This window comes from Cervus elaphus, chromosome 8 (assembly GCF_910594005.1).
Source record: "Cervus elaphus chromosome 8, mCerEla1.1, whole genome shotgun sequence".
Classification (NCBI taxonomy): Eukaryota; Metazoa; Chordata; class Mammalia; order Artiodactyla; family Cervidae; genus Cervus; species Cervus elaphus.
Window position 1 is genome coordinate 30,593,818 of NC_057822.1, and position 14,909 is coordinate 30,608,726.

At 42.1% G+C, this 14,909-nt stretch overlaps 1 protein-coding gene and 1 non-coding gene across 3 annotated transcripts in view; both read right to left on the bottom strand.

Moving 5' to 3' along the window:
- The window catches only part of XRCC5 (X-ray repair cross complementing 5), an 80,663-nt gene extending 70,706 nt beyond the window's left edge, over positions 1-9,957 (bottom strand). Inside the window, exons 1-5 of one of the 2 annotated variants that reach the window (XM_043910112.1) lie at positions 9,790-9,957; positions 5,538-5,651; positions 2,523-2,706; positions 1,572-1,620; positions 926-1,048 (exon numbers count right to left, since the gene is read on the bottom strand). In XM_043910112.1, the coding sequence (XP_043766047.1) occupies positions 926-1,048; positions 1,572-1,620; positions 2,523-2,706; positions 5,538-5,651; positions 9,790-9,810 (491 nt within the window). In that variant the 5' untranslated portion in view covers positions 9,811-9,957. The remainder of the gene's footprint in view (positions 1-925; positions 1,049-1,571; positions 1,621-2,522; positions 2,707-5,537; positions 5,652-9,789) is intronic. The other variant, XM_043910110.1, reaches the window with a different exon arrangement.
- A 1,918-nt stretch (positions 9,958-11,875) lies between these two features.
- LOC122699010 lies at positions 11,876-12,002 on the bottom strand. Its single transcript, XR_006342504.1, has one exon. It is a non-coding gene; the product is annotated as a small nucleolar RNA SNORA40 (small nucleolar RNA).
- Between the last annotated feature and the right edge of the window lie 2,907 nt (positions 12,003-14,909).

Sequence of the window (14,909 nt, forward strand, 5' to 3'; positions counted from 1 at the left end):
ATTCTGAACTATTTTTCCACAGAAAGGAGATGCCCCTCAGCAGTCTTAAGAAGTACATACATGCAACAGACGTTTTTAATTCCCCATGGCAGACATTTTAAAGAAGCCATGGGCTTACCACTCAGAGCTGGAGGCTTCCTGGTAGAGCTCTCAACCTGAAAAATGAGTGTCCCCAGAAGACTAATAATTCAACATTCTATACTATCACTCTTTTTACCAAAAAATAGGGCAAGGAAAAACAGGTTTTAGATGGAGCAGGAAGGTTAATATAGTGAAAAAAACTTTCTGTAAGTGACATAAAGTAAGTACCTGGAGGGGAAATTCAAGTTAGTGAGAGAGGAGGGACTCTCCCTCTAGCAAATTGTGAAATATATTTTCCCCCTAAGTTTGTTACCTCATCTGTAAATACACACAGCAAATTACATTTTACAAATGTGTATGTATCCTTTAGATCTGAAAAAGAGTTAAAAATAAGCATATGTGTTTAAAATGGTTTCCAAGTTGACATTCCTCTCTATCCTAAAAATATCTACTGTCTTTAAGACACAGTTCTCTAGGACGTTTAAGAGAAGACACTACCAATCCGGTAACTATTGGGTAAAGTCTTCTATGCAGGCAGGGGATGAACTGGATGATCTTAATAGATTTCTCTAATTCCTCAGTTCTTTGAGTCTAAGAACAGCACAAGCAAACATCTGCTATAGAGCCAAATTCCCATGTTTCACTGTGACTTTCATCCCTTTATCATCAAAACTCAGAAGAGTTACCGGAACAGCCAGTGAGTGCTGGCTGAAGTTACTGATGTGGCAGATTCTGACTCAAGAGCAGAGAGGACTCCTGCAAACCAGGCGCTCTGTGAAGGGGTCCTATCACCGCATCACGAGAACACAAGAGCTGTCCACAATGATTATTCGTATGGTCTTACAAGAACTGCAGGGAGATGCCAGATTTCTTCAGGTTATGAATTATAATATCCAGCTGATCTCTGCTGAACGGGCTGCTGAGGTCAGTGAACACTTCAATATGCCTCTTCTCAAACTTCTTTCCTCTAGAAGACAGAGTCAGCACATTAACAAATCATTCTTCTAAATCTTTTTCCTACAAATTCAAATGTACTTGGTCACTGAGCAGAAAAAGGGTAAGGAATCAATTAGCTCCAGTTAATGTGATTACGCTCTAGAAGTCCATGTGCTGTTGACGCTAAGTTCTTACTAAACACATAATCAACCCAGTTGTGACTCACACTTTAAACGTCTTAGGCAAAATTTCTGAGCATTATGGAAATATCAGGTCTCTGATTTCCAAACTTTAACCACCTCGGTTAAAGGTGCAGTCACTATGATAAAAAAGGATCCCCTTCCAGCCTTCAGAAGGTAGAATATAAACAAGGAGCTCTCCCGGCTTCCCTGGTGGCTCAGACGGTAAAGAGTCCCCCTGCAGTGCGGGAGACCTGGGTTCAATCCCTGGGTTTGCAGGGTACTACAACCACAACCGTGAAGGGTTCATTTTCCAAACAGTCTGATTCCACACTGAGAGGTTCATTTCCAACTCTCTTCAGCTGCGATACTTACACAGTTTCTTCTTGAATCAAATCCATGCAGACGATGAGGGCATCCAGGACTCAGCTTGTTAAGGGCAGAAGATCACACCAAACAGTCCCTTTACCCCCCCAAAATGCAACTTTTCCCCAGTGAGATCCAGTGCTGGAACCTGTGGACGCTGGGCTGACTGTGTGATGATTTAAGAGTACTTGCCCAAGTGCCCTTCTTCCAAGTTTCTTTCACTAACATATATCCATATATATATATATTAAAAATCAAAGTAGACTCCCTAAAACATATAACCAGGAAAAATGAAGTAAGCCGAAAGGTAATCTCACATATTCCACTCATTTAATGAAAAACTGTGATGCCATTTTACTGGGTCTAGAACTCATCTTCTGTGAGTGCAGCCCATTCTTACACATGAAGTGAGCCATAATGTAGCATCGGTAAGTCACTCCCAGCACAGCAGCACCTCCCAGTGACCAGAGATGGCATCACTGTTTGAAAAAATAAGAGGAACAGGACACCTTAAAACCAGGGCACCTGTGGAAGAAATTGTTAAGTCTCACGGTTGGGGCATCAGTCTGATTTTTGGCATACAAACATCCTCTATGCAGGAAGGCTAGGAGAACGCTAAAGCTGGACTCTCTGTACAGCACTGTGTCCAAACACATCTAACTATGGCCACCACCACGCCTTCTGCACACAGCCAACACACACACACCCTTCTGGTACTTCTCATCCTCTCAATGTCACTAGGGCAGAGACTGGAGGGCTTGGAGTCCAGGCACCCAACCAAGTAATGTGTAACTAATTTCACATTAAGTCCTAATGCGCATCACATCCATGATGTCCTCAGTGCCAAAAATGTCCATATACTCAGAGCAAGGACTCTTAAAGACCCTCACTGAACTAGATGACAATTCCCCAGATTAAAGGAAATTTCTTCAGAGTCTTCTCTGGCTGAGAAAAGGATACAGTCAGCTTGTTGAGAACCTGGTTGGATTTTGCTTTCAATGTCCTCCAGCAAGTCAAAATCCGGGAGCATCAGGTGTCTGTGCACTGTGATGTTCTGATACTGATCCTTACCAGCAAGGGCATTCTCGGTGCCATCGGTACCAAAAAGGACTACGGCAACTTCATCTTTGCTCTCAGCAAACACCTAGAGGAGTACGTGAGAAGGCTGCAAATCATACAGTACCACCTGGAAGCCACAGACAGTTAACCTTCCGGGAGCAAGACAACCGTATTTCCCCTTGGGAGGCCCCTGGGGCCATTGGCAACAACAGGATACTGGGCTAACTGGCCCCTGGGATTGATGGGCAATGACAATTCCTAGGTTCTAAGCGGACTTCCTCATTGACTAAAGGTCCCGCCCTTTCAACACACTTTGTGGTGGAGGAATGGGTGGGCACTAAATGCTTTCGATGAGTTTCTTTGATGTGCTTCCACCCAAATCAGACTCTCATTCTCAGTGAAAACTAATTACAGATGACTTGAAAAGATTTTAGTCTGTCTTTCTGGAATGACTATCCCTGGTTGAAATTTTCCAGAGATTAAAAGAAAATTACTGGTTCATATTCTATGTCCCAGCAATTTCACCTGTAGGTATATATACTATAGAGAAGCCCTTACACATGTACGCAAGAAGATAAGGGACAAGAAAGTTTAAGTTCACTTCAGCACTGTTCATAACAGGGCAAAACTGAAAATAATCAACTGAAGAACGCAAAAACACACTGCAAAATATTTATACAATGGAATATTATACCCTAGTTAAAAAAAGAATGAATTTGTTCAGTGTTTACCAACACGAATAAATCTCAAAAACATAAGGTTGAGAAAAAGTAACTTGTGGAATTATATGTACTGCATAATACTATTACATATACTTTTGAGAGCTTCATAAAATACTAAATATTATTTATAAATACACTTAAATCCAAAGCATAAAATATGCACAGTAATAACTGAAAATTCTGAGGAAAAGAGGGGAGGAAGAGGAAAGAAAAGTGTTAGGAGGGGACACACAGGAGGCGTTAATTTAAGATTTTTTTAAGAAAGAAAAAAAAAAAGAAATCAAACAAATAGTGTAAAACTTTAGGGCTGTATAGCTCTAGACAATGGGAAAACAGCTTTCCATTATATTATTCTTTGTATTTGCTTCTTTCACGAAGCATTTCATAATTAATTAAAAAAACAAGAAATAGTATGATACAAAAGGCAGTCCTGCTCCCACCTACTCATTAACATAAGCCATTAGTAAGAAAAAAGCTGCATCGGTAAAGGATGGAATTCTGTCATTCTTCATCTCTCTCTGCTGACAACAATTCCAGTCTGTTAACAAGTTCAGCTACAACCGCCGGTTGTACATGGAGGGAAGGTCCCAGTTGCTGGGGTTAAAATATTTCCAGCACACCCATGGGGAGGGCCAGCAAGAGTTCTAGCTGTATCCTGCACAAGTATGCATCTTCAGGCAAGGTATTCTTACTTGACAACAGAGTCTCAGTCTGGAGAGGGGAGGAAAATTCCATGTAGCATGGGAGTGACACCAGGTTTTGTCTCCTGGCCTTCCAGATTCACTCCGGCTCCCATGTAAGGGGCAGAGCCAAAAATAAAGACCAAAAGCACTGCTGCTCTTTAAAAACTATACACACACTACACGGGGGCACAACAGCACCACTTAAATATCACCAACACAAATTACTATAACCAAGAATGGGGTTAGAAGCATTCTTGTCTTCTTTAAGACATTAGGTTAGGACTTCAGGTTATCAGAATTTGTAAAAAATAATCTTGGATGACAGGTGGGAGGTACTAGTTCCATGTGGAAAAGGCAACACCCAGAAGAAGCACAGAGGTATCCGGGGAAGCAGTGGATGAAGCAGAGCTTCATGGACTTAGCAAAAGCAGCAGTCAGACCAGGTAGAAAGGGCAGAAATGAATAATTGTAGTAATAATGATAATAAAAACATATACAGTGTTTACAATACGCCAAGTACTGTTCTAAGCATTTTATTCTTAGAGGTACTATTATTTTCCCCTATTTGACACACAGGACACTGAAGCATCGTGTAGAGTCTTCAAAGTGGCCTCCATCCATTCCTTCTCTCTCTGTACTTAGAGGCTATGCTTGAAAACAACAGGGGAGTCTAATTCCTGCCCCTTCTCCCCCACTGAATGTGAGCTAGCTAAGTGACCCGACTAACAGAAGGCAGGGGAAATGACTTTCTGGGACTTATAGAGCTAGGTCATAAAAAGTCACATAAGCAGGTCTCTTAGAATACCCAGTCTTGGATATTTAGAACCAACTGCTATACTGAGCATCCCAAGCGACATGTAGAGGCCACATGTAAGGGTTCTGGGGGACAGTTCCACCGAGCACACAGCCAGCAGAAGGCAGCACTTCCACCCACAGGAGCGAGCCATCTCGGATGTACATGAAGGGACCTGCTGAACCTCGAGATGACTCAGCCCCAGCCATCACTGAGTGCGCCCGAACAAGAGGCCTCAGAGAGAACCACCCAACACAGACACCCATCTATCTCACAAAACCACACAGGATGACTTTCTTAAACTGTCATTTAAGACATTAAGTTTTGGGAGGGTAGTTTGTAACCAGTAAAAGGTAAACGGAATAGGCACAGAGTAGTTGAAAGACTTACTCAAGATAGCAAGGTTAGTAAGTGACATGGCAGAGCAAGCATTCAGACCCAGGTCATCTGGCTATAGCGGTTACACGTTTAAACATTACATTGCCTCTTGTTTCGGAAAAGCTGCAATATCCAGTGGAGGAGCCAAAACGAGAAAAGAAAAAACATCAGGCTCTAATGGCAGCTGGACTTGCATGTGAGCGTGTATAAGAATAACTCCTTGGGATACCCCAAACACTGAGGGTGGACAACATAAAGAAACGGGCATCTTGCATTACTAAGTTGCAGCCACAGACAGTGAAACCATGAGTTACAAGCTCAGGACCATTCTGAATCTTACCTGTCGCTGCACGAACATGGTCATCACCTTCTTTGCTAGTTCAAATGGGGATTCTTCACCAGGAAAGGAGTTACTCATGGCAAAGCCCACATCCATACACAGCACCACTGCTGCCTAGAAATGAAGTCCCAGAGAGTGTGTGAGAAAATATTAATGGTCATTAAAAAAAGAAAACAAAGGATGTGTCCTTTGCTTATTTCACTTAGATATTCAGGGGATGCATGATAAAGGGAGGGGAGTTGTTCAACGTAGAGAATGGATCTAAAACATATAAATTTTTACTGTGGAGAAACTTTAAATAGTCCTGCTATTTCTGAAAGCTACAAAGTATTTTACCTGCCAGCACAGGAGCATGCTCCAAGCAGGTGCTGCTCCTCTGGCCTGAGCCTGACCATGAGCAAACCCATGGGGAGCAGATCTGAAAACAACCTGCTGGCAACAGCTAAGTCCAGCCCAGCTCAGCCCCAAATCCACCAAATCAAAAAATTCAACTGATCTGCAGACCCACGGCATGAGGACAGATGCTTTTGTTGCAAGCCACCAATTTGGAGTATAGTTTGTCATAAAGCATTTTTGTGGCAATAGGTGACTGTCACAATCTATATATGCTAAAATGATATACTCCAATCATTTGAATCAGTTTGTAAACTGAGAATCTAAAATGAAGACTAAGACACCAAATCTATTCTAGTAGGGGACACAGACACATAAATGACATCAGTGCAATATTCCATGACCGAGGTATGCAGTGGGCACTAAGAGGGCTCATAGGAGGGGCATCTACCCAAGACTGGTGGAAGTGACAGAGGACAGGTAAGGAAGCGGAAAGACTTTCTAGATATGATCCTTGGGTGAACTAAAGAATGAGCAGGAGTTAGTCCTGTGAACAAGGAGAGTTTTAGGGAGAGGAAACCAAATGAAGACTCTAGTCGTTGGCTAGTAATAATGCATATTGGGAACTAAGGAAATAGGGCAAACATAAACTGAAAGTAAAATGGATACATGTAAAGTCCTACATTTGGCATCCAAAATTTAACTGAACTGGGCTGGAGGAGGCCTAAACAAACAGCAGCTCACAATTTCAGGGTGGATTATAAAACATCACCAGTATGGCATGGCTACAGTAGTTGATTCCCCATACCTACCCTATTCCACCCTCTGAAGTATTTTTGGTCCTAAATGGTATGATGAAAAAATATTTTCAATGTTGTAATCAATTCATGGAAGGAAAAGACAGGTTTAATGGTTTAAAAAAAAAAAGACTAGATTAGCAATCTGGAGACCTGGAATCAGTCCCATCTTTTTTACCACATAGCTACATTTTCAGGCATGTCACTTAACTTCACTGCTAATCTGTGGAAGCAGTTGTTCGACTAAGTGGACTAAATGAGATCTAAAGTCTTTTCCAGAGTTAACGTTCTCTGACATTGACTGACAGTCTCACCTATGCTTTGTACTGATTGGACCACATGTGACAAACTCTGAGCAGTTCTGATCATCACATCTTATCAGACTAATTACAACTGAATATGAAATAAGCAGGTTAGAGACGGATCTGGAGCATATGTGGTTAAACGGAACAGGTGGACAAAACTGACTATTTGAACCAGACAAGAAGGTTTAGAGGAACGTGATTGTTATCCTCATATAGTTGACAGCTGTGTTACAGAAAAACAGCTCTGCAAGAGAGATAACGGGATTCACAGATGGACGTTACACGGAAACTGATTTGACTCCATTATGACCAACCTAGACAGCATATTAAAAAGTAGAGACATTACTTTGCCAACAAAGGTCTGTCTTGTCAAAGCTATGGTTTTTCCAGGAGTCATGTATGGATGTGAGAGTTGGACTATAAAGAAAACTGAGCACTGAAGAATGATGCTTTTGAACTGTGGTGTTGGAGAAGACTCTTGAGAGTCCCTTGGACTGCAAGGAGATCCAACCAGTCCATCCTAAAGGAGATCAGTCCTGAATATTCATTGGAAGGACTGATGCTGAAGCTGAAGCTCCAATACTTTGGCCACCTGATGTGAAGAACTGACTCACTGGAAAAGACCCTGATGCTGGGAAAGATTGAAGGCGGGAGGAGAAAGGGACGACAGAGGATGAGACGGTTGGGTGGCATCACCGACTCAATGAACATGAGTTTGAGTAAGCTCTGGGAGTTGGTGATGGACAGGGAGGCCTGGTGTGTTGCAGTCCATGGGGTCACAAAGAGTGACTTAAATAGTCTTTCCTTTCCATAGTTTTGCCTTGCCTGAGATGTAACCAAATTAGATACCATCTATAACGTCCCTGATAGGAGCTCATCCAGAGTCACGAATGAGCGATTGAACTAAACTGAAGGGAGGAAAAAATGATACCTAGAAGTAATCAATGAAATTATTTTCTGAAACAACTATCTCCTGACCCTAGAATTCTTTGAAAAACCTGGATGAGCTCCTATCAGGGACATTATAGATGATATCTAATTTGGTTATATCTTAGGCAAGGCAAAACTATGGAAAGGAAAGACTATTTAAGTTTTTCCCTAATTTACAAAAAATTAAACACAATGCACTAATATTAAGAGAGCTCCAGGTTATAAATAACATGTTTGGAGAAATTCCTTTGAGGGCAACAAAATTTACATCCCATAGTTTCAATGCTCTGACCATAAGAATCTCTAAAAAAGTTAGAGTCCCCAAATATGCTGCTGCACTTATTTAATATATAAATAAGTTCATAAAGCTACTTTTTTTTTCCATAAAGCTACTTTTAAAAAAGAAAACTCTAAAAAAAGAGGACTAAAGGTCCTCTGCCAGGAATCAGCTCTCCAAAAAATGTCAACAAAGGGTTTCACAGTATGGAACTTCTCTGAAAGCAGAGAATGGTCTATGTAGTATCTCAAGTTCTTTTCTGACAGCAGTAAGAAAACCAGGAAAAAGAAACGGAGCGTCATAGTGCCCACCCCCCTCATTTAAACACTGAAGCAAGTATTAGAATTTTGCTACAAGTCCACCTGCCATAAACATCTGCTTTATTAGAGCTGAAAGTTTTCAGCAGCTGAAAGGAATAAAGGAGGTGCGTGGCATATGTTTAAAACCATTTTAGTCAGTATTTCCCTCTGGGGAAGCGAGGGCACTAGAGACCACCTCCTCCAACTCCTATCTGTATACCAGTTGCCTAATAAAGGGCCTAGTTCTTGAGATTACAGATGGATGCACGAATAAACAACTCCTCCGAACACACCTACCTCTAGTGATCACTCAGAGACAAGTACCACTTTCTGCCTATACTGAAAACACTATTTTAAAAATTCATCATCATACGTTATTAACCTGGGTCACTGAGAACCATCGATTTCTAGCAAGAGAAACATTCTCCAGAGCTCTGCGAGCAGAGAGCTTGTGTTCAAATTCTGATTCTACCGCTTATGGGCTGGGTGACCTTGGGGCTAATCACTTTCTTTAAGCTTTGCTTTTCTCAACTTATGTAAAGGAGATAAAAACGTTTCGACTCCAGGGCTTGTGGTGAAGATTAAGACAGACAGAAATAAAGCCTTTAGATCAGTGCTTCATCAGAGTAAGCTTTCAATAAATGCAAAATATTTGATATTCGATTACTATAGAGGTAGTAATAGAACGGGGCTTCCCAGGTGGCTGTGATCTCTGGGTTGGTTAGATCCTCTGGAGAAGGAAATGGCAACTGACTCCAGCATTCTTGCCTGGGAAATCCCAGGGACAGAGAGGCCTGGCGGGCTACAGTCCATGGGGTTGCAAAAGAGTTAGACGCGGCTTAGCGACTAAACAACAATAAGGATGCTTTACATTTAAAATTATTTCACTTGCAATCCCTCTCTGATGTTTTACGAGTCTGTGGGATTGGTGCTTATTATAACTAACGTCCATCCTCACAGATTTTTAAAAACCAGATTCAGAAGTAATGCAGGAGTTGGCAGCAGGCTGGAGATGGAGAGGTACCGAGGGGAGGTCGGAGTGGGATGCGGACAGAATGAGGACCGGGGGCGATACAGTGAGCACGGAAAGACTGAGGAGGCGGCGGGGGTGGGGAGTGGGCGAGGCTTAAATTCCCTTTTTTCAGACTCCAAATGCCCAGTCTCTTTCATAGCGCATCGCTCGATCAGCCCGCCAACCGGAACTCCCCTCCTCACTCCTTGGCACCGCCGGGATCCCATGATTCCTGCTTCCGAACCACCTTTTCCGGACCCCGAGCACAGACATAGGCCCAAGCCTACTGATCTTTCTACCTTATTCCCCGACCGTGCCATGCTGCTGCCCCACAAGCGCCTCGGCCGCCTCTTCCGAGCGGGAACCTCCGGCTTCGAAATTCAGTTCCGCCGGACTCGGAGCTGGAGTGGCTGGAGTGTTGCAGGAAAAGCCGCTTCCCGCGGAGCCCGAAGGGGGCGGGGAAATCGTGCGTCGACACTCTGGGCATGCGCGGATTGACTGCGCTTGTCCCCTGGTTAAGTGACCACGGACGGAGGAGCGTGGTACAGTCCATGGGGTCGCAAAGAGTCGGACACGACTTCACTTTCACTTTCACTTTAAGGAACTTAAGGAAATCAGTCGTGAGTATTCCATTGGAAGGACTGATGCTGAAGCTGAAACTCCAGTACCTCGGCCACCTGATGCGAAGAACTGACTCATTTGAAAAGACCCTGATGCTGGGAAAGATTAAAGAAGGGAGGAGAGGGGGACGACAGAGGATGAGATGGTTGGATGGCAACACCGACTCAATGGACATGAGTTTGAGTAAACTCCGGGAGTTGGTGATGGACAGGAAGGCCTGGCGTGCTGCAGTCCATGGGATTGCAAAGAGTCGGACACGACTGAGCGACTGAACTGAACTGAAGGGACTTTGTGGTCTTCGAACTTACCAAATTTCTAGAATTAGGTAAATAGGAATCTCTACTTTGAAAGAGTCACTCTCCTTTTCTCACATTGACAATAACACAGCGTCTTGTGTCAGAGATCTGGACTTAGATCTCCTTATATATGAGCATGAATCCAGAAAGTCAGTTGACTTCCCTAAAATTCTGTTTCTTCTTACAAGAAGGATAAGGAAAGACAGCAGATGGGATGACCTTAGAACCAATTCTTGAAAGAAAAGTAGTTTTCCAGGCAATCAAAAGTGGAAACAGCATCTTTTCTTGAAGAGGAGGTGGGATGTATATAGGCCTGGAGGCATGAACAGCATCTGCTAAGGATCTCCGGATACTTCAGAGTATCCCTGGGCTTCACAGGTGGTGCTAGTGGTAGAGAACCTGTCTGCCAGTGTAGGAGATATAAGAGTGGCAGGTTCAGTCCCTGAGTGGGGAAGATCCCCTGGAGGAGGGCATTGCAACCCACTTCAGTATTCTTGCTTGGAGAATCCCATGGACAGAGGAGCCTGACGGGCTTAGCCCATGTGGTTGCAAAAACTAGACAGGACTGAAGTGACTTAGCACATACCTAGTTTGGAAAGGGGGCAGTGAGGTTTAGTTCAAGAAGAAGAACCTAGGGAGATGTTCTAGAAGTGGCAGCTGTCAATTATGGTGCCTGACGATCTCCCCACCCGCTTTCAAGGGAAACTGTCCAGGCTGCAGCCCCTTTGAGGGAGGCAGGCCCAAGTTGAACCTTGCACAGAAAAGGCTATTTTCTGTACCACATGGCCCACAGGCTGACGGCTGCTTGGACAAAGGATCTGGCAACTTGCAAGTGTCTGCCAACCTAGAACATTAAGTCCAATCATCTTCTTTTTTTTTTTTTTTTCTGCACAAAGGTTTCTTTTTATTCATAACATTATTATTTAAGTCAATAAATTTTTAAGGATTTTCACACGTCCTGATTCTTTCCACTGCCAGTCACCATAGTTCCTCCAAAGTTGTCACCTTCAAGGCAGCCCTACAAAAACTTCTGCTCAATCCACAGCTGTGATGCCACAGCTGTTTTAGTTGGGCCTCTCTGATCTTCAGTGGAGTGCACTTCAAAGTTTGCCACCTGTAATCTTTAAGATCCAATTTCCTCAAGCAGTTCACTATAGGTTCCTGTTTAGGGTCAGGAGATGGGATGTCTAGTTCTCTAAAAGCTTATCAAGTTCAAATGATATTAATTCCTATGTTATCACACCCTAGAACTTGACAGAGATCATTGGGATATGCCAATACCTTTGGAAAATCCAGACACTGTATTCCGAAGATAAAAGCCTAAAAAGAGGAGCCCATCTTCGTTTGTTTTATGTCAACATTAAAACTGAGTACTAGGATCAATACAGCTGGTAATTTAAAAGCTTATTTAACTTTATAGCCCTGGAAGCAATCTTTATGCTCATCAATACACACCCATTTTATGGATCATGTTCCTTCTATCTGTATCAAAACTCATACTGAACAATGAGTTGTGGGTTGCAAAAGAGGACTTACTTTTGCACTTGTCTGTTAAGTCTTTGTCCACAAATTAAACAAAAACAAACACAAGTGCTACCAATCATCTTCTTGAAAATCAGACCTAAGAAAAGCAGATGTGAAGCTGGAAAGATGTGGGGAGGCCATGAGGAGGGAGGGATCTTGAGGGAACCCAAATAACAAACACACCGAAGCCAAGAGAGTCAGATACTTTCAGATGGTGCTTTTAGAGTCCAGGAAGTTCACCTAGATGTTGATTCAAGGATTTCTTTTAAGGCTGAAATATTATTCTTAAAGTATTTTTTGTATGACAGTTAAATAATTACTGGTGACTCACCATGGTGAAGGAAATCTCCATGCTTTATGTCCATGATTTTCTCTTGTGTGTAGCCTCTATTTCCTTCTTTCTTTTTTCTCATTTGTATTATAGAGATATGGACCAGGCATATCCATCAAGCTCCACCCAAATTGCGAATTAGAGCAAATAAGTCAAATGATTGTTATTTTAATCCAGTTAAATTTTACCTGTTACACAACAAGAGATAACTGAAACAATAGGGATATTTTAAACACTTGCTGTATTGTAGACTAAGCTTCCCTTTGGAGTAGTTAACAAAGGCAAGTAAAAAATTTTAATTTGAAATTACAATTTAAGTTGCTGAAATGTATTCGAGTTTGATATTGTTCTGATATGATAAGTGATGAACTACATAAGTGATGAATTTATGAACACTATACAAAATTGAAATGTGCAGGTTTTGTGTTCTGACAGAGGTGTAATGATGTTTATATGGGCAATTGGAAAAATTAGTTTAAAATCTTAACAAAGTACAGATATGAAATAAGTTTATATCCCAGAAAGATGTGAGCAGTGATGTACCATGTCGATGTGATTTTTAAATGCCATTAAAAAGACATAAAATGCTTGTTAAAAATGATTAAAGAAGACAATGCCAGTGATAGATTTTATTTAACACTTTTTGAAACAGATTCAAAGAACCACAAAATAGGACAAAGGCAGGAAGCTTCTATGGGATAGAGAATAACCAACAAGGAAGAGAAAAGTAGAAAATATCTAATTAGCTGCTGGCCACCTAGTGAGCATTGTTTGGAATGAGAAGGAACAAGGAAATAAGTATAGAGCTCAGAGTTGGCTTGCTGTCTGGGAGTTGGCTGACTACACACACAGTTGGCCCACCATATCCATAGGTTGGGCAACCACAGGTTCAACCAACTGCGGATTAAGTTTAACCCCTGGTTCATTGAATTCAATGCAGAATTCAGATGTAAAGAACCAACTCTACTACCATTTTTATAAGGGACTTGAGCATCCACGGAATTTGGTCTCCCCAGAGGTCCTAGATCCAATCCCCCACTGATGCTAGGGACAATTGTACTGCGTTTCTGGTCAAGCAGAGCATTTAAAGGGACACAAAAGTGATCTAAATTTTGGTTTGCTGATGTGGCACCTAGGCAGGAGTGGCTCCATCTTGGGCCTAGAAAGTATTTCAACAAGCTTATATTAGTAATTAAAGAGGAGGAAATTTCTGATTTTGGCCACTAATCTTTTACAACACTGTAAACCTTAAGCGCTGGATGGCCCTCAATGATGCAATGAATCAAGTCATCTAAAATTAGTTCTTTTAAAGATTTAGAACCTTGTTTCATTGGAAACCATGGATAATCATAATCCAAGGAGATTTTGTTCCCCCTGGACTTGAACTGAAATGAAGGATGGCAACTTAATGTCGATGGACTAGATGGCTTGGGGGACTTCCTGGTGGTCCAGTGATTAAAACTCTGCAATTCCACAACCTAGATGTCCATCAGCAGACGAATGGATAAGAAAGCTGTGGTACATATATACAATGGTATATTATTCAGCCATTAAAAAAAGAATGCATTTGAATCAGTTCTAATGAGGTGGATGAAACTGGAGCCTGTTATACAGAGTGAAGTAAGTCAGAAAGAAAAACACCAATACAGTATATTAACACATATATATGGAATTTAGAAAGATGATAACAATGACCCTATATGCAAGACAGCAAAAGAGACACATGTAAAGAACAGACTTTTGAACTCTGTGGTGAGGGTGGGATGATTTGAGAGAATAGCATTGAAACATGTATAATATCATATGTGAAATAGATCACCAGTCCAGGTTCGATGCATGAGACAGGGTGCTCAGGGCTAGTGCACTGGGATGACCCTGAGGGATGGGATGGGGAGGGAGGTGGGAGGTGGGTTCAGGATGGGGAACACATGTACACCCATGGCTGATTCATGTGGCAAAAACCGCCACAATATTGTAAAGTAATTAGCTTCCAATTAAAATAAATAAATTAAAAACAAAACAAAAGAAACTCCGTGCTTCCATTGCAGGGGGCACAGTTCGATTCCTGGTCAGGGAACTAAAATCCCACATGCTGCGTGCCCCCCCTCACTCCCAAAAAGACTTGGCAACATTGGTATTATTATACTGGATCAAATATAGTTTACCCAGCTCAGCATATTATGGCCGCAAAGCAACTGGAAAGCATAGTTCTCCTTCCTGATACTTACCAAAAAGATTATGTAACTGAGCTAACAGAATGTTCAAATACGGCATTTAACTCTCTAGTTTCTCCTCTAAAATTCTCTAGGCATTTGCTGACAGCTGAGATGAGATTGCTTTGGGTATTTGGTGAAGTTTTCCTCCCTCTAGTTTAGACTTCTCCATGTCTCTCAGAACCCTTTTTAAATGATTTTATGAACCTATGGGGTCCACTAGCTGGCGCGCTCAACTAAAGTGCACTCAACTACATCTACTTCATCTAGGTATCCCTTGTTCCTTACCCTAACCCCACCCTCCTCCATCCCGCAGGGGCATCTTACCTTTGTCCTAATCGTGACTGCTCTGGGCCTTGTCCACTGGTTTCCTTAACCTCTGAAAAAAATGTGACAAATAAAGCTGCAACTTTCTAATGTAGGCTTAGGTAAAT